Below are 22,897 nucleotides of genomic sequence, written 5' to 3' on the forward strand. Positions count from 1 at the left end.
GATCAAATTCTCAAAGAAAACTATATATATTTAATAATTTGTTCAAGTTCCATGACTTTTAGAAAGAATAATGTTTCTTTTTCGATTTATCATTTAGCTTGATTATGTTTCTATTGGAGTGTTTGAGAGAAAAACTTTTTAAAACCAGAATATCCCACTTTTATTTATTTATTTATTTATTTTCATTTATTTAGAATCAAGCCCTTAGGGCCAAATATGATTCATATTCCACTCAGAAAAAATTAATTACATAAAATTAAAAAATTTATACATAGTAAGAATAGAAATTAAATACTAAAATTTTTTTAAAAAAAATATAATAATCAATAAAAAAAAAAAAATTGTAATATAAAGTATAATAATTATATACATTATACGATAACAGTATTAGGTAATATGCAAAGGGGAGAAAAATAAAAAAAAATAGAAGCAAAGAAGCAAATTTACAAACTTTGTTCAAAATATTGTTTCAGTCTACGCTTAAATGTTTGATTCGAAAAAGAAAAAAATTTTAATTTTATGGGAAGAGGATTCCACACCCGTAAGACTCTCACGTGAAGTGATCTTTCATAAATGGAAGAGGCTATACGGTGACACACTATCTGTGGGTTTCTACTAGATCGCGAAAATTGGAAACTATCTACAATATACCTCGGACAATTCATCATAATAGTTTTACGGAATAGTAACAGTATTCTTAATTTAATGAAATCTTCAAATGTAAACCCAATAAAATCCATAACATAGGGAGAGACATGAGTTCTAATTCTCAATCGGTAAATAAATCTGATAATACGATTAAATGTAAGTTGGATTCTCCTCAAGAATGTACTGTTGGTGCCTGAATATATCTCCAAGGCATACATCAATTGTGACATTAGGAGAGCATTTGCAACATTCCTCCTAATACGAAATGGAAGGTACAGATCAAGTGAATATAATCTTCTGATGGTACCATTCACACGTGCGCAAACATAATCAATATGTTTCGAAAAATTCAGTCCTCGGTCTAAATAAACCCCCAAGCACTTCATTTCATCCACAAATTGTAAACCAACTCCATTCATAGATATATGGAAATCTTCAGCATCACATCCAAAACACATAGCTTTAGACTTATCAGTATTAATATTAAAACCATTATCCTCCATCCACCGAGAAATTAACCCTAAGTAAAAATTAACATTATTCTCCAAAACATCACGGTTATTCGATGCAAACAAAATCTGAATATCATCAGCATATATAAAAGATTCAAAAGAAGTAACATCAAAAATATTAACAAAGTCATTGATATAAATCATGAACAACAATGGACCAATTACCGAACCCTGGGGTACTCCACTCGAAACCTCTAAAGCATATGACTTCGTACCACACACTTCAACGTACTGCTTCCTCCCAGACAGATATGATTGCATCAACTTACATGAACATCTGGAAAATTTGAACATGTCACACAACTTTAAAATTAACCTTGAATGTAGTACCCTGTCAAATGCCTTCGACAAATCCAGCGAAACCAATACACTCATTTTCCTCTCATTAATTTTCCGTCGTATTGAATCTGTAAGTCCACCAAGTAGAGCAGTAGTACTATACTTTCGTCTAAACCCAGACTGATTGACATGTAATAACTCGTTCTGATCTATATAAAGCATAATTTGGTCCTTCATAATATGTTCAACAATTTTAGAAAGAATTGGAACCATAGAAATTGGACGTAGGTTTTCAATCGAATTAGAATTTGCCTCCTTCCTAATCGGTGCCACTCGTGCAATTTTCCAGATCGAAGGATATTTAGAGGTAGTAAATATTGTGTTAACAATATGCGTAAGAGAAGGACTTATGTAAGGGAAAATAATCTTGATAAATTTCAGAGGTAAACCATCGTGTCCCGAAGCATTTGAACGGATCTTACATAGCGCCGAGTAAACTTCGTATTCATCAACTCCACGAAAAGAGAAAGAATTCTCATTAAGAAAGTTTAGATCAGTTAACGAAACTACCGGCCATTCATAAGACTGGTTCGAAATAAAAAACCGATTGATATCGCATGGATCCACGTTATCTACTTCATCCTTACATTTAATACATCCATTTTCCCTTAATAAATTCCACATCTGTCTATTATTCAACCCCTCAAAACGTTGCTTATGTGCGCTTCTCTTAGCATTGCGAATAATAGTCTTAGTCCTATTCCTCACTCGACAAAAAATACCCCAGTTCACTTCAGTACGATCTTCCAAGAAAGCTCCATAAGCAAGATCTCGAAGAGAAATATTATAAGTAATTTCCGATGCATAAAACCACTCATTATCATTAAACCCCCTACTCTTACGTCTCGTAACTGGTACCAAGTCATGTAAAGCAAATACATTAGACATAAAACCAGAAAGCTGCACATCAACATCATTACTACCAAAAACCTGATTATAATCTGATAAACTAGCCTCCTCATCCATTCTCATCATATCAATAGCACTATAATTTCTATATTCAACCATATCATCACACACCAAGTTAGGCAAGTTGAAAGTTGCAAATATGAACGCATGATTTGAAATACCCGGACACAACATCTGATTAGAAGTCCGAACATCCAAACTGGGACTTAAGAGAAAGAAATCAAGTAACGATGTGCTACTCGTCCTCGTATCAAAGTGTGTTGGTAAGCTGTTATGAGCATAAGTGAGATGTAATCTATTACACATACTTAACATCAAGTAAGACTTTGATGTGCAGAATAGATTGTTATTGAAATCACCTGATATAATTACATTATCATATTTGACAACTAAATCACCAATCAACTCCTCAAATGCAGAAATATTGCCACAAGGCAGGTAAACTTCACCAAAAAGGATTCTAGAATTACCCAATTTGATATCAATAAATATAAACTCACATACAGAAGAATCAGAAGATTTCATAACTACTCTATGTTTAATTCCCTTAGCTACCAAGATCCCAACACCACCACCACGCCTTCCAATCCTATCGTTCCTCAACAGCACATAACCTGGTATATTAATCACATCAGATAGAATGTCAGGTTTCAGCCAAGTCTCACTAATCCCTACAATGCTTAAAAACCCTTCACATAAAATGTTTCTTATTTCATTCAATTTAATTGAAGAATAATTTACGTTAAAGCTCTGACAATTGAAATGTCCAATACTCAGGCCATTTCTATCCCCAATGCATGTTACCAGGTGACTATTATCACTGCAAATAGGGCCAAGATTAATCCTTAGGTCCATTAAAAAAATAACAATTAATTAAAAAAAAATATAAATATAGGAAAATAATAAGAGATATATGAAAAAAAGGAATGAGCTAAGCAAAAGATAAAAATAAACATTTTCAACAAAACAAAAAGAATAATATAAACATATACGTATGTGTATATACATATATATCTTTATAAGATATATAACACGTTAACATATACGTATGTGCATATACATCTTTATAAGTTATATAACACTTTAAGTGCGCTACTCTACTTTAATGATATATATCTAAAAAATAAAAAATTGAGATCATTGATGAAATAATGACGCAGGAGTTAGATATTTATCCACTATTCAAATACGAGACTTTCATCAAGTCGACCAGAGTTACTTTGTTCACAAGAACCCACCGGACTACAAGTATTATTTACAACGCTCCACACATCATTTACTAGCAAAACCTCATCCAGTAACGCTGCGCATTGCTTTGTGTCCCAGACACACTCTAAATTATTCGGCAAAATGACGTTAACTTTAGGGATATATGTGTTGATAAACCTGTATTTGACTATCTTCTTATAATCACGCAATTTTCCACAGATAGAAATGAGCTCTGCTGCCGCTGGTGTTAAATGATCCCTTAGTAAAACTTTTGAAGCAACATCACCACCAATGACATCTTTAAGCACAACAAACTTTTTCTTTGAGAAATTCAACATAATTTTATCCCGGTACTGCACGGAATTAAGTTTTACTAAAACAGTTTTCCCATTGTTAATGTATGTGCAGTGCTGTATATCAGATTGTGTAATAGCTAATCCACAAAGCGATGCAATCTTAATAAATGAGGCACTTAGGTCCTTGATCTTTTTTGGTAACCCCTTAATTGTTATGTCTGCCCTATTAAGCCTTCTTTGCAAGACATTGTTACGGGTTTCCAAACTACAAATGCGGCTATTAGCAGCAGATTCAACTTTTTTAATCATTTCAGCATTATGAAGAATATCCAACTTTAAGGTATTAATATAGTCTCTCTGCTCAACACGAAATTGGTCAAATAATTCAAGCATCTTCGTTTCTAGTGCAGCTATACTGGCATACACCTGTCTCTCAAAAACTCGACTATGGTCCTCAAACTGCTGACCCAATTCCATTGTAAGATTATGTAAACTTTGTTGAATATTATCTCCCGTCTCCGAAGACACTGTCGTATTGTTCTTTGGCGTTGCACGGCACCCATTACATATAAAGGAAAACACATGTTTGTTTTGTGCAAAAACAAGAAATTGATCTTCGGTCATACGAACGCATTTAATGTGGAAAAATAATCCACATAAGGAGCAACCCACACTTTTTTGGGTTTTAGTTACATTTTTCCCACACGAACATTTGTATATTTCCTTTTGTGGAGCCATTTAATATAGGACATCAACAATAAAATATAACAGCTGATATAAACACGTTGAAAAAAACAGCAGCTTCAGATATTGCAATAATACTATCTCAGCCTTCCTTTTATGCGGATTTTATTAGAAAATTGCAAAGAATAATCAAATAAAAAACATCCGACTATATTATCAGATTTAATAAAACTAATTAGGCACTTTAGACAATTAAATAAAAATATTTAAAAATTTATTTTTGCTTAGCCAAAAATTACACTTCTATTCTGTCATAGTGTTGCCACTATCACGTTAACTCCTAATGTAAATTATTACACAAATTCTCAAAGTAAACTATATATATTTAGTAATTTGTTCAAGTTCCATGACTTTTGAAAAGAATAAGTTTTATTTTTCTATGTATCTCATAGCTTGATTATGTTTCTATTGGAGTGTTTGAGAGAAAAACTTTTTAAAACCAGAATATCCCACTTTTAACTCCTAATTTAAGTTATTTATCAAATTCTCAAAGAAAACTATATAAATTTAATAACTTGTTCAAGTTCCATGACATTTGGAAAGAATAAGATTTCCTTTTCCATTTTTCATTTAGCTTGGTTATGTTTTTATTGGAGTGTTTGAGAGAAAAACTTTTTAAAACCAGAATATCCCACTTTTAACTCCTAATGTAAATTATTACACAAATTCTCAAAGTAAACTATATATATTTAATAATTTGTTCAAGTTCCATGACTTTGGAAAATAATAAGATTTCCTTTTCCATTTTTCATTTAGCTTGATTATGTTTCTATTGGAGTGTTTGAGAGAAAAACTTTTTAAAACCAGAATATCCCACTTTTAACTCCTAATGTAAGTTATTGATCAAATTCTCAAATAGAAATATATAAATTTAATAACTTGTTCTAGTTCCATGACTTTTGAAAAGAATAAGGTTTGGTTTTCTAATTATCATTTAGCTTGAATATATTACTATTGGAGTATTTGAGAGAAAAACTTTTTAAAACCAGAATATCCCACTTTTAAATCCTAATGTAAGTTATTGATCAAATTCTCAAAGAAAACTATATAAATTTAATAACTTGTTCAAGTTCCATGACTTTTGGAAAGAATAAGATTTCCATTTCCATTTTTCATTTAGCTTGATTATGTTTCTATTGGAGTGTTTGAGAGAAAAACTTTTTAATACCAGAATATCCCACTTTTAACTCCTACTAATTTATGAAAACAGTTACCTTGTCAAAAAAATGGATACAAAATTTGTTCAAGTTCATGTTTATTCGAAAATACTAAAATTTCCTTCGCTTTTTATCGTTTAGTTACTATGACTTAGATTAGTTTTCTTCTCTATAAAGTTAGTATAAAAATTGTTCGAGTTCATGATTATTCGAAAGAATATAGATTTCTTTTTCAATTTATCATTTAGCTCAATTACATTTCTATTGGAGTATTTGAGAGATAAACATTTTAAGACAAGAATATCCCACTTTTAGCTCCTAATAATTTGTGAAGTCTATTAATTTCCATTTCAATGAATTATGTACAAATTTGTTCAAGTTCATGATTATTCGAAAGTATAAAGATTTCTTTGGATTTTAATGTTTTAGCTTGACTAAATTTCTTTGATAACCATATTGTCATGTTAATGACATAGTAATCTAAAATATTTAAAAAAGGAGGTAGTAGTGTAGTTTTTTGCTGATATCTTAGCCATTTGTGGGCCGATTTTACCGAATTAAAATAGCAATCGAACCAGGACTATAATGGATATATTGATGTATCAATTATATATGTAAGTTATTTGTGAGCTTCGGAATGTTTATTTCAAAAGACATCTGAAAATGGCTATATCGACTACGATATTTACAACGATCCCGAATTGAAAAATGTATAAAAATAAACACATTTTGTTGGTTATTTGTATTTTTAGAGCAAAACTGTTTTACACCAGAATTTCCCACTTTAATAATAATAAATATTATACATACTACTATCTGTGCATACTACATTATATTAAATGGCAATTTTTTGGCTTACAGATTATCAATAAATTGAATTGAATTGAAATACCACTTACCAAATGTAACATAACCAATGTTATCGCCAACTTTAGCATCCGTATTAGCCAATTCCAATGGTGGTTCACGATGGGAAAAGAGCACTTGTGGTGCAGTATGCGATGCACGCCGACCTTCTCGTAATTCTTGCATAAAAACTTTACCTATAACAACATCATCTTCATCGCGGAATATGGTACTAAAAACAACAGTAACACGATCCGGTTTGGCTTCAACATATCTAAAAAAAATTGAATTTCAAATAATCCACCAAAAACATATGTGTTTATTGTTAATATAAAAACTTACAAAGTCTCATCATTTCTATAATTGATAACAGCACGTTTTTGTCCCTCTTCACCTTGTTCTTGGAAATCGAAATATTTTTCAAAAACTGATGCGAAACAGTTACGCTTTAATAAACCAATTTTTTTGGCCACTTGTTCCCAATCTGTGGGTATATCTTCTAAATTAATAAGTACGGATACATTGTAACCTGTTGCGAAAAGGAAATGTAAACAAAATAAATATTAAACAATTAAATGTAAATAACAATAAAAAAGCATACAAAAATACAAACAAAATATGTATTTAATTTTCCAACTAACCATCTTCCGTGTCAGTCATGAGACTACCATATTCACGCTTGAGCAATTCATCGGCACCATGTTCTTGTAATTGTTGATAAAATTTTAAAGAAATGCTGGTCTAAAATAAAACGTATAATAAATTCTATTAAAAATCATTAAATGGGGTAAAATAGCACAAAAAAAAAAGATTTACTACATTTTTAATCTGATTTTGAAGCTTATCTTTTAGTAGTTTATAAGAAAAATATTTAATTATAGTAATAAAATGTTAGCATCTTTATAATTGTTTAAGAAGCGTGACATATTACATTTAAAAGTTGAATTTTTTACAAAAAATTTAATGTGTAATTTATGGTATTAAAAAAAACTTACCCTAACTTTAGTTTTATCTCCATTTATGTTGGAAATGTGAAATAAAACTCCATCAAAATCAGCTACTTTAACATCTATTGATTCTGGTTTTAATCTGAAATGGAAATAAATTACAAACACACATTAGAAATGAGTAATTTAATGTATGTTTTATTTTTTATTTTAGCGGTTAAGGTTAAATATAAATAAATAATATACAACAACAGAAATATATTGGATGTATGAATTAAAAATGCGGGATTTACAATAGATGGCGTATCTTTTGAAAGCGGTTTTCATTTTTAATAACTTATATGTCATTTTGAAGGGTACCTATCTGTCATTTATTCTCACTTAGTTATTGACATTATTTTATTGCTTCGAAAATGTCGACATATGCGGGAAGTGCCGCTGAAGCACACCGATTGCTCACCGAAGCTTATGGTGAATGTGTTTCATCAGTTTCAACGTACCAGAGATGGTTTATGCGGTTCAGAAGTGGTGATTTTGACACGTAAGACAAAGATCTCCCAGGCCGCCACAAAAGTTTGAAGACCAAGTATTGGATGCATTATCCCATGAAGATTGTTGTCAAACTCAACATTTGCAAGCAGCTGGATTTATCCGAAATCATTGCAATCCAAAACCATACGAATTGAATCTGAGAGATTTTGAAAGACGATTTTGTATATCTGAAATGCACCGAATCATTGCTTGCGATGAAAAATGGATCCATTACGATAATCCGAAGCATAATATATCGCATGAGAAGACCGACCAATGAGCCGAATCGACACCAAAGCCAATTATCCATGGCGCTAAGGTAATGTTCTGTATTTGGTGGCAGCAAAAGGGTTCTATCTTATATGAGCTACTAACCATCACGGGGAACCTGTACTGAACGCAACTGATTCGTTTGAATGGAGCATTCGACCGAAAAACACCCAGATTATGCGGCCAGACATTAAACCATAATATTCCACCATGACAACGCTTGGCCGCATGTTTCAATACAAATTAAAACAACGCTTGGCCGCATGTTTCAATACCTGTTAAGAACTATTTGGAAAGAAGTGGTGGTGACGTTTTGTCTCACCAGCTTTAGAGTACAGTCCTTGCTTTGTATGACTTCTATTTGTTTTGATCGATGCATAACGCTCTCTCTGAGATACGCTTCACTTCGAAACAGAGTATCCGAAATTGAATTGATTCATTCATGGCCTCAAAAGATGAGCAGTTCTTTTGGCGCGGAATCCATATGTTGGCAGAATACCTTGAATAAATTTATATTGTACAAATGTTTCAAAATAAAAGCTACAAATTGGAAAAAAACCCCGCATTTTTAAGTCGTACACCAAATACTAGACTTATTTTGGTTACATTTATTTTAAACTTATTCCATATTTTAAAACAACTTTCAAATAACTGTTATAACTTTAAAATAAATATTTCTAATCTACGTTATTAATACAAAGTAAACGTAAACATATTGAAGCTACAAATAAATCATTAAAAGAAAACAAATATTGATAAGAAAAATAATGTCACCTTTTAAATTAATAAAAAAATACATACATACAAATAAATATTATTAAACAGAAGAAATGCATTAATAGCAGTGCATCAAATAACACAGTTTTATAGCTATTAAATTCAAAAAATTACAATTAGCTCAAAGTCAATTTCACGAACAAATGTTTATTTTTTTTATTTTCATACACGTTTTATTTTCAATCTCAAACTAATTTCTATTGGAGAATGTGAGAGAAAAACATTTTAAGACCAGACCACTTATAAAGCAATTTAATTTCTATTAAATACTAAATTTTTCAATAACTCTTGTAAGATTTTATTAATGTATTAAAAACAGAATAAATTTCTAGCCCGTATTATAGACATTTCAAAGACCTTTTATAACTCGTTCGAAATTTGAAACGACAATATGTCAAAATCGAGAAATTTCAAATGTTCACCAAAAAAAAAATTCACCCAAATTTTTTAGCTCTCTTAATTGTTTTTTTTTTCTAATATGTATGTAATTTGTTTAAGATCATGTCTACATGTTAGAATAATTGTTCATACATGTTTTTGTAATATCTTAAATACTTTATTTTGGAGTGTTTGAGAGAAAAACCTTTTGAGTCAAGAATATCCCACTTTTAACTCCCATCACATTCGGCTTAGTTTTATGACCACGGAAGCTAATCTAGCTCTCAGCTAAAAATGTTTAACTAACTTAATGTATTATGCTAAACTTATTTTATTCTTGTTCAAGTTAATGATTTCTAAAAAAAAAAAAAAAAATTGATTTTTCAGTTTATATTAACTCGTAAAATTTTTTATTGGAGTATTTGAGAGAGATACTTTTGAAAGCCAGAATATCCCAGTTTTAACTCCTATCCACCATATGCACAAACAGTTTATAAATTTATCAAAAGTTTATCAAACAAAATTTCCATACAAAATTTGTTTTATAAACCTTTGATAAATTTATAAACTGTTTATGCATATGCGGGTTGTCTACAAATATTTATGCTTAAAAAAGATAAGATTTGAATAAAGACTCCAGAGAAATGCATAAAACTTCTAATCTATGGATCCGTTCTGTACAAAATTTCAAAATTTTCAGCAAATATATATATTAAACACTGTTTATTAACTATTATTGTGTTATAATTTTAGAAAATACTTTAATTTATATAAACGATCTACATGATCTAAAATAGTAATAACATTTTAAACGACATTTATTTTTAAGTTTCCATAAGTATGAAAAAGCAAAACTAGAGCATTTAGATAAAACATTAACAGCTATTTTATTACGATACCACTATTCTCGTATCCTACTTAATGACACTGTTGTAATACAGTCATGCACACGTCTATGTACTATGTATGAAAAAAAAAACTAACACATGCCTTCACGTTTTCATTCAAATCTCATTGTCGTTGTAAATAAATCGTCATCGTATGCAAGTGTGATGATAACATACGACATATAAATAGTTTTTTTTTTAAAAAAAAAAAGAAACTAAATAACATAAAAACCATACAGTTTTCCACCATACCCACTCCTTAAAGAAAATAATTTGTATAGCGTTTTACAAGTAGAAAATAATGATAAAATAAGGTTTTTTTACGTATTATGTACGCTCCCCTTTTCGTATGTTTCTATACACAAGTGCATATTCGTTACATTATGATTATTCACTTTTATTTCCATAAACTCAATTAATATTTTTTCTTCTTTTCAAGCGTACATATTTAGTTTGAGTCATTCATTCATCGGTTAGTATTGTACAATATGACAATAATGTTTTGTATGCGAAATATGTTATAATACATACATATACTAGCTGACCGCCCCGGCTACGCTCGGTAGCTATTAATAAATATTTACTTCGTATGGTAGGTGCCACGCCCATTATACCTTTATAGGCCAATTGTGAATATAACCCATCCAGGGACCCATCCAAACACACACAAAAAATTTCTTAGAAATCGACACAGCCGTTAAGGAGTTATACAGTGAGCCTCAAAAGTAAGTATACACCAAAAATTATTTGATTTTTTTTAAGATAATGAAAATCCTAAAATTTATCTATCGATTCAAATTTAATAGTTTCGGTTTTTTGGAGACTGGGTTGAATAATAGATTCCGTTGTGAAAAAAAAGATTTAAGTCCTAAAATTTATCTATCGATTAAAATTTAATAGTTTCGGTTTTTTGGAGACTGGGTTGAATAATAGATTCCGTTGTGAAAAAAAAAAAGATTTAAGTCGGACTATATTGATTTTTGTGATCTTAAAAAAATCAAAAAATTCGCTGGTGTTTACTCACTTATGAAGCTGTGTATATAAGATTTGGCACAGCCGAATATGGCTATCTTACTTGTCTTTAGTACTAAAAACTGATTTTGTACTCCTTTCAAGTGGGACCGATTTAAATGGACCCCAGATAGGACATCCAGTGTAACCAAACCTGACCATGACTATCTATTATCTATTGCAGATAAATATGCTACCAAAGTAATGATATTTACACGAACTACCAATAGTTCCTAAATATTTGTGAGATATATTTTGTGAGATTTATTAATAGGTATTTAAGTTAAAATAAGATTTTCGACCGAAAACAGTTTTAGAATGTTTTTTTTTTATTTATTATCAAAAAATGTTGAAAAAACACCTTAGGATTTTTAAAACTCTATTGGAATTTGTTAAAACATTGTTTAGTGGTAACGATATTAGAATAGCTGCAACGATATTTACGATCATATCGGTAACGGTATTTTAGTGGTAAAGGTAATTGCAGTTATTTTGGTATTCGTAGCTTAGCGGTAATGGTAGTGGAGCTGAAAGAGTATGTTAGGTGTAAGGGCAGCTTAGCGTTTACGGTTTTTGTTGTTGTAACAGTTTTACTGCTGTCGAGACTACTTTCCTGAGAACAAAACCATTCGGTTAATACAGCTGTCGCTGGATTAACAATCTTTGGCCAAGTGGAGACGTTTCGAAGCGTAGATGCAAATGTAGCGGGATCGTTCGAGTAACGGTAGCCAAACTAGGTTTCAAATTTGAAACATTATTCTATGTACATTTTAGAATTTAAGATAAATTCCAAAAAAAATTTAAGTATCCACATGAACTTTATCTTTTGTCGATAATTTGTATTAGATTTTAAATCGTTCGCATAAGATCTGTCCTAGGACCTAACATTCCAAAAATCACAAAATCCCTCAATAAATGTTTACCGTTATTTATTTTATCTCACTTATAAATAAAACTTATTTACCAACCAAACTCATTTCATCTATCTATATATATAAAAGAGTAACGTTACTGACTGACTGATTAATCATCGCACAGCCCAAACGGCTGAAGCTAGAATCACGAAATTTTAACTGTGGGTTCCTCCCTCCCCAAAACGATCCGATAAGAAGGGATTTTTGGAAATTCGAACGTTTAGGTAACCTTATATCTTCAAAACTAATAAAGATACAAAAAAACTTTGGAAATTCGAAACTTTTAGGGGAGAAAACGGGTAAAAACTGTATTTTAGTACTTTTTTGCACCCTATGTATCTTTTAAACCAATAAACATAGAAACAAATTTTAAATCGTATTCTTTAATTAACAGAAAATAAAAAATATAAGTTTGGTACTTTTTGGAAATTCGAACCCTTAAGGGATAAAAATTGTGTTTATTTTTGGTACTTTTTCATAAAATATGTTTTTCTATAATTTGACATAGACATACGAATATTTTATTATGAGCTCCCACCACGATACAGAAATTTATTTGAATAAAATTTTACCAAAGCAATGGGGATAAAAAAGGTACCAAAAAGGGGATAAAATCGGGAAAATACATTTTATTTGAAATTATTAAGCCAATTTTGATAATTTTTTAACATTGGTTCCTGGATTCGTACAAAAATTAACAAACAGGGTATTATTTGGAACTCGAGTGCCAAGGTGTATATTGGGCCAAATCCGGGTAAACAGTTTGGTACTTTTTTTTAAAACATATTTTTTCTTGGGCACATTAACACAGATTTTAATATTTTGAGACATGTCTGTAGCATAAACAATTTTGCCAAAATGGAATATTTTTAAAGTTCGAACTTGATTGTTTCAAGGAAGAAAAGGGAAATTGGTACTTTTCTTCTAATGGTACTTTTTTTAATATTTTAAATTATTTCACTTATCGACATTAAAGTTAGCTGATATGTATCTGAGTTTGTGTTAGGAATAGGGTACAACATTTAGGTACCAAAATGTGAGAACTGAACTATAGGTACTTTTTTATTCATCTAATGGTACTTTTTGAATTTTATATGACAATGGACTTAAAAACATGAAATTAAGCATACAGTATTGGCCATAACTAAAGCACCCCATAAATGAATTTTTTTCATATGGTATTTTTTTGTATAAAATCATAGTTTTAAATATCTATTATGTATTATTTTCATTTGTTAATATGTTTAGTATTGATAAACAAATACTTTCAAAGTTAACCTTTCTATAAGAGGTAACTTAAAATCAAAAAATATTTTAAGGTGGAAAATGAAACAGACAAAACTAAAGCACCCTTTCAAGGATATACTATAAAAAAAAATTTAGTTAATTTTTTGTTGCAAATACTTTGTTTTGGATGGTACAAGAACATCTCTTGGCATAGAAGATAATATGTTTTTATGGCGTTTTTCGATATTCCTTCCCAGGCTATTTTAACGACATGAAATAAATCGTGAAAATTTCCGATCCTTATTTCAACAATTTTCACGATTTATTTTCATATTAACAATGTGCCACAAGTTCTCAATAGGATTGAGATCGGGAGATTGACCAGGCCAATGAAGAACTAGAATCTTATTGCTGTGTAGCCAAGTCTTACAAACTTTGGAGGGGTGCTTAGGATCGTTATCCTGTTGGAAGCTCCCTATAATGGCATCTCTTCACTGGCATAAGGCAACATTACAGCTTTCAATACATCACGGTACATGAACCGATCCATAATCCCATAAATTTTATGATTTGGCCCAAATTCTTGACCAGAAAAGCAACCCCAGACCATTACATTGCCTCCTCCATGTTTAATTGTTCCTTTGCAATACTTAGGATTCGGCAGGGAACAGTACTGTCTTTAATTTTTGGACACTCCAGTCGATGTGGGCTTTGGCAAATTTCAGTCTAGCTTTCTTGTTCTTAGCTGATAGAAATGTTTTTTTTGCTGGTCGTCAGCTGAATAATCATGCTTCTACTACTCTTCTACGGATTGTTCTTCCGCTAACGCATAATCTTAAACTTGTTCGTACTTGAATAGCTGATGCTGTAGGATCTTTATGTATTGCTCTTTTGATCAATAAATCATAATATCGTGTTTTTTTCGCGGACGACTTGCAGAATGCACCGGAGATTATCGACCAGTCTTAAAAAATTTTGAAACGAGCCTGGAAATAACTGATCTTTTAATGGATTATTTTTTACTAAATTCATGTAGTGATAAGCCCGTCTTCCAGTCTTCAATAACTTTAATTTTAAATTTACTGGAGTACTTGTTCCTTGTCGTTGTTTTTTTCGCAATAAACTCTATAAAACTTAAATTTTACACACTACGTCTTCCTATATTTTTATCTTTTGGAATTTTTAAGTCCATTCATTGTGATTCCCGATAACTCACATTGCAAATATGCAGTACCGAGTAAAATTTTTAAACATCTTATAAGAGGGTGCTTTTGTTTTGTCCGTTGAGTTTTGAGTTTTTATATGATTTATCATTTTAAATTAATTTTTAATAAAATTATCTTTTACTAAATGAATATTAAATGAACATTAACAATATTAGTTAATAAAATATATACAAAATGCATCCCAAAAAAGCCGTTTTTATCAAAAAAATTATGATTTCAAAAAATCCATTCAGGGGGTGCTTTAGTTATGGCCAATACTGTATATGGTGCTAAGTGAGTGTGAATTTTAGGGGTAGACTTTTTGGTACTTTTTCTTTAATCGAATGGTACCTTTTGTAATTTCTTCACCAATGAACCTAGAAACATGAAATAAAGCTTATATGGACCGGAGTGAGTGGGAATCCACAAGTGCCTTATTTTTGGTATTTTTCTATATTATAATGGTACTTTTTGAATTTTCTATAAAAATGGACCTAGAAATATGTAATTAAGCGTAAAAGTGAGTGAGAATTCTAGGGGGAGACTTTTTGGTACCTTTTCTTTATTCTAATGGTACTTTTTTGTATTTTCTATAACAATGAACTTAGAAACATGATATTTAGCATATATGGTCCTAAGTAAGTGAGAATTCTAGAGATAGACTTTTTGGTACTTTTTCTTTATTCGACTTTTTGTAATTTCTTCACCAATTAACATAAAACCATGAAATTAAGCTTATATGGGAGTGAGTGGGAAACCACAAGTGGTGGCTTTTTGGTACTTTTTATATATTCTAATGGTACTTTTTGAATTTTCTGCAATAATGGACATAGAAATGTGAAATCTATGGTCCCAAGTGAGTAGTGTTTATAAACCGGTTAATTTGAAATGTTGATTTTCGGTTAACCGGTTTATCCGGTTTTTATCACTCGGTTAACCGGTTTTTAAAATTTGGGACTAAAATTAATAAATCTCATGTTTTTTTTGCATTTTTTATATTCATTGTATACACATTATTGGTCTGATTTGAAACCTAAACTGCTGATTTACAATACAGACCTCTTTAGATTAATATTTTTAAGAATTACATTGATTCTAAATAGTAGAGGACGATGAGTTTACTTAAAAACTTTTTCAGAATAAATTTCACATAATGAAACTATTAAAAATTAAATTCCGCATAATTCTAGAAGTTAAACTAAATCATAATAACGATTCATTATAAATTTAGTGATGATTTTACCAATCATTAAATTGAATTTGATGTACATACTATTGTAAATGTAAGTTATTAAATAAAACACGCAGTGGTTTTATAAAAATCGTTTAATTGTATTCAATTTATTTGAGGTAATGAAAAATTATATTTCAATATTTTTTCATTCAACAAACAGTTTACAATAATGTTTCTATGATTTTATAATACAAAGTTGTTTTCAATTAAAGTACAATATTTTGTTATTAATTGTACATTAACACCCCTTCTCAATCTAACAAATATTGTAAACAAAGTAAACAGTAACAATAATACAAATTAACAAGATAATCCAACTAATTCTCTAAATTTACAAATTTTAATTTTTTGTAATGGTTTAGTAAATAAATCTGCTAACATCTCATCAGTTGGGCAATATTTATAACTAATTCTATTTTCTTTTAAAAGATCTCGAACAAAATAATATTTTACATCTATATGTTTACTTCTTGGATTTATCTTTTCTTCTTCTATGATCTTGAGACAGCTTTGGTTATCTTCAAAAATAATAGGTTTTGATATTTTAATTTCAAATTCATCTAAAAGTTGTATAATCCATAATATTTCTTGAGAAGCTTCCGCTAAAGCGACTAATTCAGCTTCAGTAGATGACAATGTAACGTTTGTTTGTTTTCGACTTGCATAACAAATTGTTGCATCTCCAAGTTTAAATATAAAACCACTTGTAGATTTTCGACTATTTATTTCGCCAGCCCAGTCGGCATCAGCATATCCCTTGAGATCCAAAGATGTTTTACTTCCAACACAAAGTTTTAAATGTTTAGTACCTTTGAGATATTTTATAATTCTTTTTATTTCTATCCAATCACGTTGACTTGGGTTGCTCACTTTTCTAGATAATATAGATACAGCAACTGAAATATCTGGACGTGTGTTGTTTGAAAGGTATAATAAAGATCCAATCGCCTTTCTGTATAAATTGTTGTCTTCTAATACACAATTATCATTATATTCCTTTAAGTATCCAGGATCCATAGGAATTGATGAATTTTTAGCGTCAGAAAGACTAAATTCATTTATAATTTTGTTGATATAATCTTCTTGAGACATATAAAAAATTCCTTCTTCATTACGATGTATCTCCAGTCCCAAGTATAATTTTAAATTTCCTAGTTCGGTTATTTCAAAATTGCTTTTTAACGTATTTATAACGGTCTTTATTATAGTGTCATCTTTACATGCAATTATGATGTCATCTACATAAATTAATACGTACACTTTTAATTTATTTATGGTTTTGACGTAAAGACATGGGTCGGCCTTTCCCCTTCTGAATCCAGAATTGATTAAAACTTCATTGATTCGTAGATTCCAACAGCGAGCAGACTGCTTCAAACCATAAATGCTACGTTTTAATTTGCATACTAAATTTTCTTTACCTGGTTCTATGAAACCTTCTGGTTGACGTATGTAAATTTCAGTATCCAACTCACCATTAAGAAAAGCCGTTTTGACATCTATATGCTGAACTTTCATATCATTAAAACTTGCTATTGCTAATAAGCTTCTTAAAGTTGTCTGCTTGACTACCGGGGCAAAGACTTGATCATAATCTTCTCCATACTTCTGCGAAAATCCTTTAGCAACCAACCTTGCTTTATATTTCTGATTACCATCAACAGTTTTCTTAATTTTGAAAACCCACTTACAACCAACTAATTTTCGATCTTCAGGCATTTCAACGAGTTCCCATGTTTGATTATCATGCATTGATTTTATTTCATCTTCCATAGCTTTAAACCAATTGCTACTATCTGGTCTTGATATAGCTTCCTTATATGTTATAGGATCATGATTTAAAACTATTTTAAACCCATACTTTTTAGGTGGAATACCCTTATTAGTTCTTGATGAAATTCTACGTTCAAGGGGTTGTTCATCTTGATCACTACGTATTTCCATAACTGATGATGTAATTTCATTTTCGGATGATATAGATGAATTAAATTCTTCTGCCGATTCAAATCCACAACAGTCTTCAGATATTAAGGATTCAGCATACTGTGGTATTTGTTCTGCTTCATCTTCAATACTTTCATTTTGCATAAAAAAATTTACCATGTTATCAGAATCGCCATTATTTTCAATAATATTTATGTCATCACTGGATTCAATAAATTCGACATCTCTACTAATAATAATATTATTAGTTTTTAAGTTTATTAAACGAAAAGCTTTTGACTCATCACAGTAGCCAACCAAACTGCATTTGACCGCAACATCATCCAACTTTCTTCGTTTTTGTTTATTGATGTGAGCATATGCTATCGATCCAAAAACACGAACATGTTTCAAATTTGGAGTTTTATTAAACCACAATTCATACGGAGTAACATTAGTAGCTGATGACAACATACGATTTTGTATATAATTAGAAGTATTTACGGCTTCTGCCCAGTACTTTTTATCAATTTTAGCATCACTTAACATGCACCTTGCCATTTCCATTAAACTTCGGTTTTTCCTTTCTGCGACCCCATTCTGTTCAGGCGTATAAGGAGCAGTAAGTTGGCGAGTAATTCCTTTGCTTTTTAAGTACGTATTCATCTTCTTATTACAAAATTCACCACCACGGTCAGTTCTAATAACTTTCAATCGCTTTTCGAATTGATTTTCAGTTAATTCAATAAACTCTTTTATTTTATCAAAAGCCATATCTTTTGTTTTTAAAAAGAAGACGTAACAATACCTGCTAAAATCGTCGATAATTGTTAGGAAATATAGATTACCACTAGGAGTTGCATTTTGTATTGGTCCACATAAGTCTGCATGCACCAATTCTAAAATACTATCTGCTCTTGACGTTGAAACTTTTGGAAATGGTTTTCTTGTTAACTTGGATTTTAAACATATGTCACATTTGAAATCACAATTACATTTTCCAATATTTACCCCAAGTAGAATTCCCTTATCAACGCTTGACTGGATTGCTTGAATATTTCTATGACCCAAGCGACGATGCCAGACATGAACACATTCTGCTTTGCTTACAGACACTTTATTTGCATTATGATTTTGATTAAGCACATATAAATTGTTCTTCATAGCTGCCGTTGCATGTACTTGCCCTTTCATAGAAATGGTACAATAATTTACATCAAAAGACACCCGGAAACCTTCCATTGCCAATTTTCTTACGGATAACAAGCTTCCATCCAATTTAGGAACATATAAAACATCTCGTATAATAAAGTTCTTATTTTTACAGATAAATTGACATTCTCCAGTTCCACTTGCTTTCAATTCTGTACCATCAGCCAAATAAATAATATCGGTTTGTTGCTTATCCAATTTTATGAAAAACTTTTCATCAGAACACATATGGCATGTTGCTGCAGAATCAATATACCAATCTTCATTGATTTTTGTTGATGTAACACCAAAACAAACTTTTCGATTTTCATTCTTGGTTGCAATTTTTGCACGATTATCACTTGATTTCTTTTTAGGACAATTCTTTTTAATATGGCCAGGCTTACCACAAGAATAACATTTGGGAATAAACTTCTTCTGAGTTTTAAAAGCGACTTCAACTTGTTGTTCATTACCATTTTTACGTTTAAATTCTTGAAGTAATTTTTCTTTTACAAGATCAATCGTTAAATCTTCTTCAGGACGCATTTCCAGCGATGAAATCAAAGTATTATATTCTTCTGGTAAACTTCCAAGTAAAAAGGCAACAATTTTATGTTCTTCCATTACCTCACCCAAATCATTTAATCGATCCACTATATTTAAAAATTCAGTGATGTGTTCTTCCATTGATTGACCACCGTTCATTTTCTTCATAGATAGTTGACGAAGAAGACTTACTTTATTGGTAAGATTTGATTTTTCATGATGTTGTTTTAAGGCATTCCAATAATCTTTGGCAGTTTTCAATTTCTTGATATGAACCTTTTGAGATTCTTCAATTGCCAAACCAATTGTAGCTCTTGCCTTCCCATCACGTAAAAACCATTTTTCATCTGGAGAATCCGGAGTGGCTGCACTGATGATGTCCCATAGTTCCCTTTCCAACAATAACAATTCCATATTAAATTTCCAAATATGGTAGTTCGAGTTTGAAAGTTTAGGAAATTGCATATTCTGACCACTCATTTTACGACCGATTTTTTATTTTTATTTATTTTTTTTTTTTAAAAAAACAATACGAATTAATTACCACGATAAAAATAATAACCACGTAAACGCAGGCCCATAACCTATTGTAAATGTAAGTTATTAAATAAAACACGCAGTGGTTTTATAAAAATCGTTTAATTGTATTCAATTTATTTGAGGTAATGAAAAATTATATTTCAATATTTTTTCATTCAACAAACAGTTTACAATAATGTTTCTATGATTTTATAATACAAAGTTGTTTTCAATTAAAGTACAATATTTTGTTATTAATTGTACATTAACACATACATTCTTTCAATAAATTTGACTTCATTAGAGTGTTTTGTTCTTAAAATTATATTTTATTTTTCATTTCGTTAGATTAATGTACAAAGTCCTTTTCAGAAATATTTCAGGAGAGACAAAAAACGTTCTAAAATCCATGATTTGAAATATTTTTGAAATCTGATAATGGAGTTTAATAAATATTTGGTATGATTTATAATCATAAATAATCACAGCTAAGAAGAAGTGCGTTTGCATCTTATAGATCCTTTTTGGGACTTGTAACATTTTCTGTTTCATATCAGAAAGTCGAGGTGATAATAAATTTTAGAATTATCAAATATTTAAATAAAAAATTAATTTACATTTTTTGGTTGAAATTTGATGAATAAACCAATAATTAAAACAAGTATTATATATTTAGTAACATATTTATACTCAATTCCATTTGACTGAGATAATAATTTTGACATTTTTACTAAATAAAATGGACTTAGCTCTTTTGTATATTTATAGTTATTTAATATTAACCATTCCTGACTACTAAAAACTACAACTTTTAAAGCTGTATATACAGTTGTGTTCATAAAAATAGGAGTGAACCTATTAAAAAACAAGAGATTAATTTTTAACTAAAAACAACAAGATTTATTCCATTTGTTTTTGTGTAATGTAATGTCGATTTAATCCTAAATTATTTAAATAATTCATTAATTAAATAAAGCTTTTGAGAAGAAAGTAACGGGAAGTTAAAAAACAATATCTTAAAAATTGATGTTCAAAATAATAGGAGCATTTCAGTATTGATTAATATTTACTATTAAAAAAGTTAAAAAAGCTTATGAATATTATCAGATACTTTAAAAGCAATCAGTATTTGGTAGAATATCCTTTATTTTTTATTACTGCAGCACATCTGCGAGGCATAGAGTCAATTAAATCCTGACATCGCTTTAGGGGAATTTGATTCCACCCATCTTTCACTACAGACCACAATTCAGCTGCATTTGACGGTTTTTGTTCCGCAACATATTTCTTAACATCCCTCCATAGATGTTCTATGGGATTCAAGTCTGGGGACTGAACAGGACATGAGATAACCTAGACGATGTTGACCCAAAACCTTCCTTTACCAATTTGCTCGTGTGTTTCTGGTCGTTGTCTTGTTGGAAGACACATTTTAGTGGCATATTCCACACTGCATATGGCAGCATAATATTTCCACGTACATCTTTGGGTCCATTGTGCCTTTTATTTCGTGTATTGTACCAACACCGTTGCATGAAAAGCATCCCCATATCTATGCTTTCGCGCCACCGTGTTTTACTGCCTTTCTTGTGTACTGGACTTCATTTTCTGTGTTCGGGGGACGTCGAACGTACTGCCTAGATCCAGTTCCACCAAATAATACAATTTTGCTTTCGTCAGTCCACAAAATATTTCTTCATTTTTCCTTAGGCCAATTGATGTGTTCGTGGGGATTTTTAAATCTTGCCGCTGATTTTTTTCTTAGTTAGTAAGGGCACTTTTCGCGGACTTCTATCGAATAGTTTGTTCTCCAGCAATCGCCTACGAATAGTAACAACACTTAAAGGAAGTTTAAGTTAATTTTGAATTTTATTTGCTGACGCGGAAGGGTCGCCTTTACTAAAGCGTACTATACGGCGATCACCTTGACTCGATGTTTTCAGCTTCCGAACGTGAGTCTCGGCTTTTTTTCGTATGACAAGGCAATTGCAATCTTCTGATCAGAGCACGATAGTATTTCTTTAATTTTAATGTATTTTTTCCCTTGATTTCGAAGAATTCTAATAATTTCACGCTTTTCTTCGCTTCTGTACTTTCCACGTCCCAGTGTTTTAAAATATAACAATATTTTATATAAAAACATAATGTTACAATATTTTCGCATATGATTTTCATATTTACTTATTATTTCACACACGATATATTCACTTAATCATTTTAATTTATTGTAAATCACAATTGCTCCTATTTTTTTGATTCATGCACTTCATGGATAAATAATGAAATCACTATAAAAAATCACAGGAATAGAAGTTATCACAATAATTTATTTTCATTTTGGTTTTTTACATTCCATTGTAACAACCGCTAGCTTTTTTACATGGTTTCAATGTTGACAGACTAACAAAATAACCTTATTAAGTTATGGGCAACTATTGCTCCTATTATTTTGAACACAGCTGTACTTTATTGGACATTTTATGTTTTTTACACATATATGTCGGTTAACCGGTTTTTTCGATGTCGGTTAACCGAAAACCCGGTTTTCTAAAAAAGGCCAATTTTCGGTTAACCGACAAACCGGTTTTTGAAAAAGTCGGTTTTTTATAAACACTACAAGTGAGTGAAAATTCAAGGCCATACTTCTTGGTACTTTTTCTTTGTTCTCATAGGT

The 22,897-nt window shown here is 30.4% G+C and overlaps 1 protein-coding gene across 1 annotated transcript in view; it reads right to left on the minus strand.

Moving 5' to 3' along the window:
- Arpc2 (Actin-related protein 2/3 complex, subunit 2) overlaps positions 1–22,897 on the minus strand; it is a 32,065-nt gene that overhangs the window by 7,705 nt on the left and 1,463 nt on the right. The window contains exons 2-5 of the mRNA XM_065501340.1: positions 7,656–7,749; positions 7,302–7,401; positions 7,003–7,189; positions 6,714–6,934 (exon numbers count right to left, since the gene is read on the minus strand). Of these exons, the coding sequence (XP_065357412.1) occupies positions 6,714–6,934; positions 7,003–7,189; positions 7,302–7,401; positions 7,656–7,749 (602 nt within the window). The remainder of the gene's footprint in view (positions 1–6,713; positions 6,935–7,002; positions 7,190–7,301; positions 7,402–7,655; positions 7,750–22,897) is intronic.

This window comes from Calliphora vicina, chromosome 2 (genome assembly GCF_958450345.1).
Source record: "Calliphora vicina chromosome 2, idCalVici1.1, whole genome shotgun sequence".
In the NCBI taxonomy this organism is placed as follows: Eukaryota; Metazoa; Arthropoda; class Insecta; order Diptera; family Calliphoridae; genus Calliphora; species Calliphora vicina.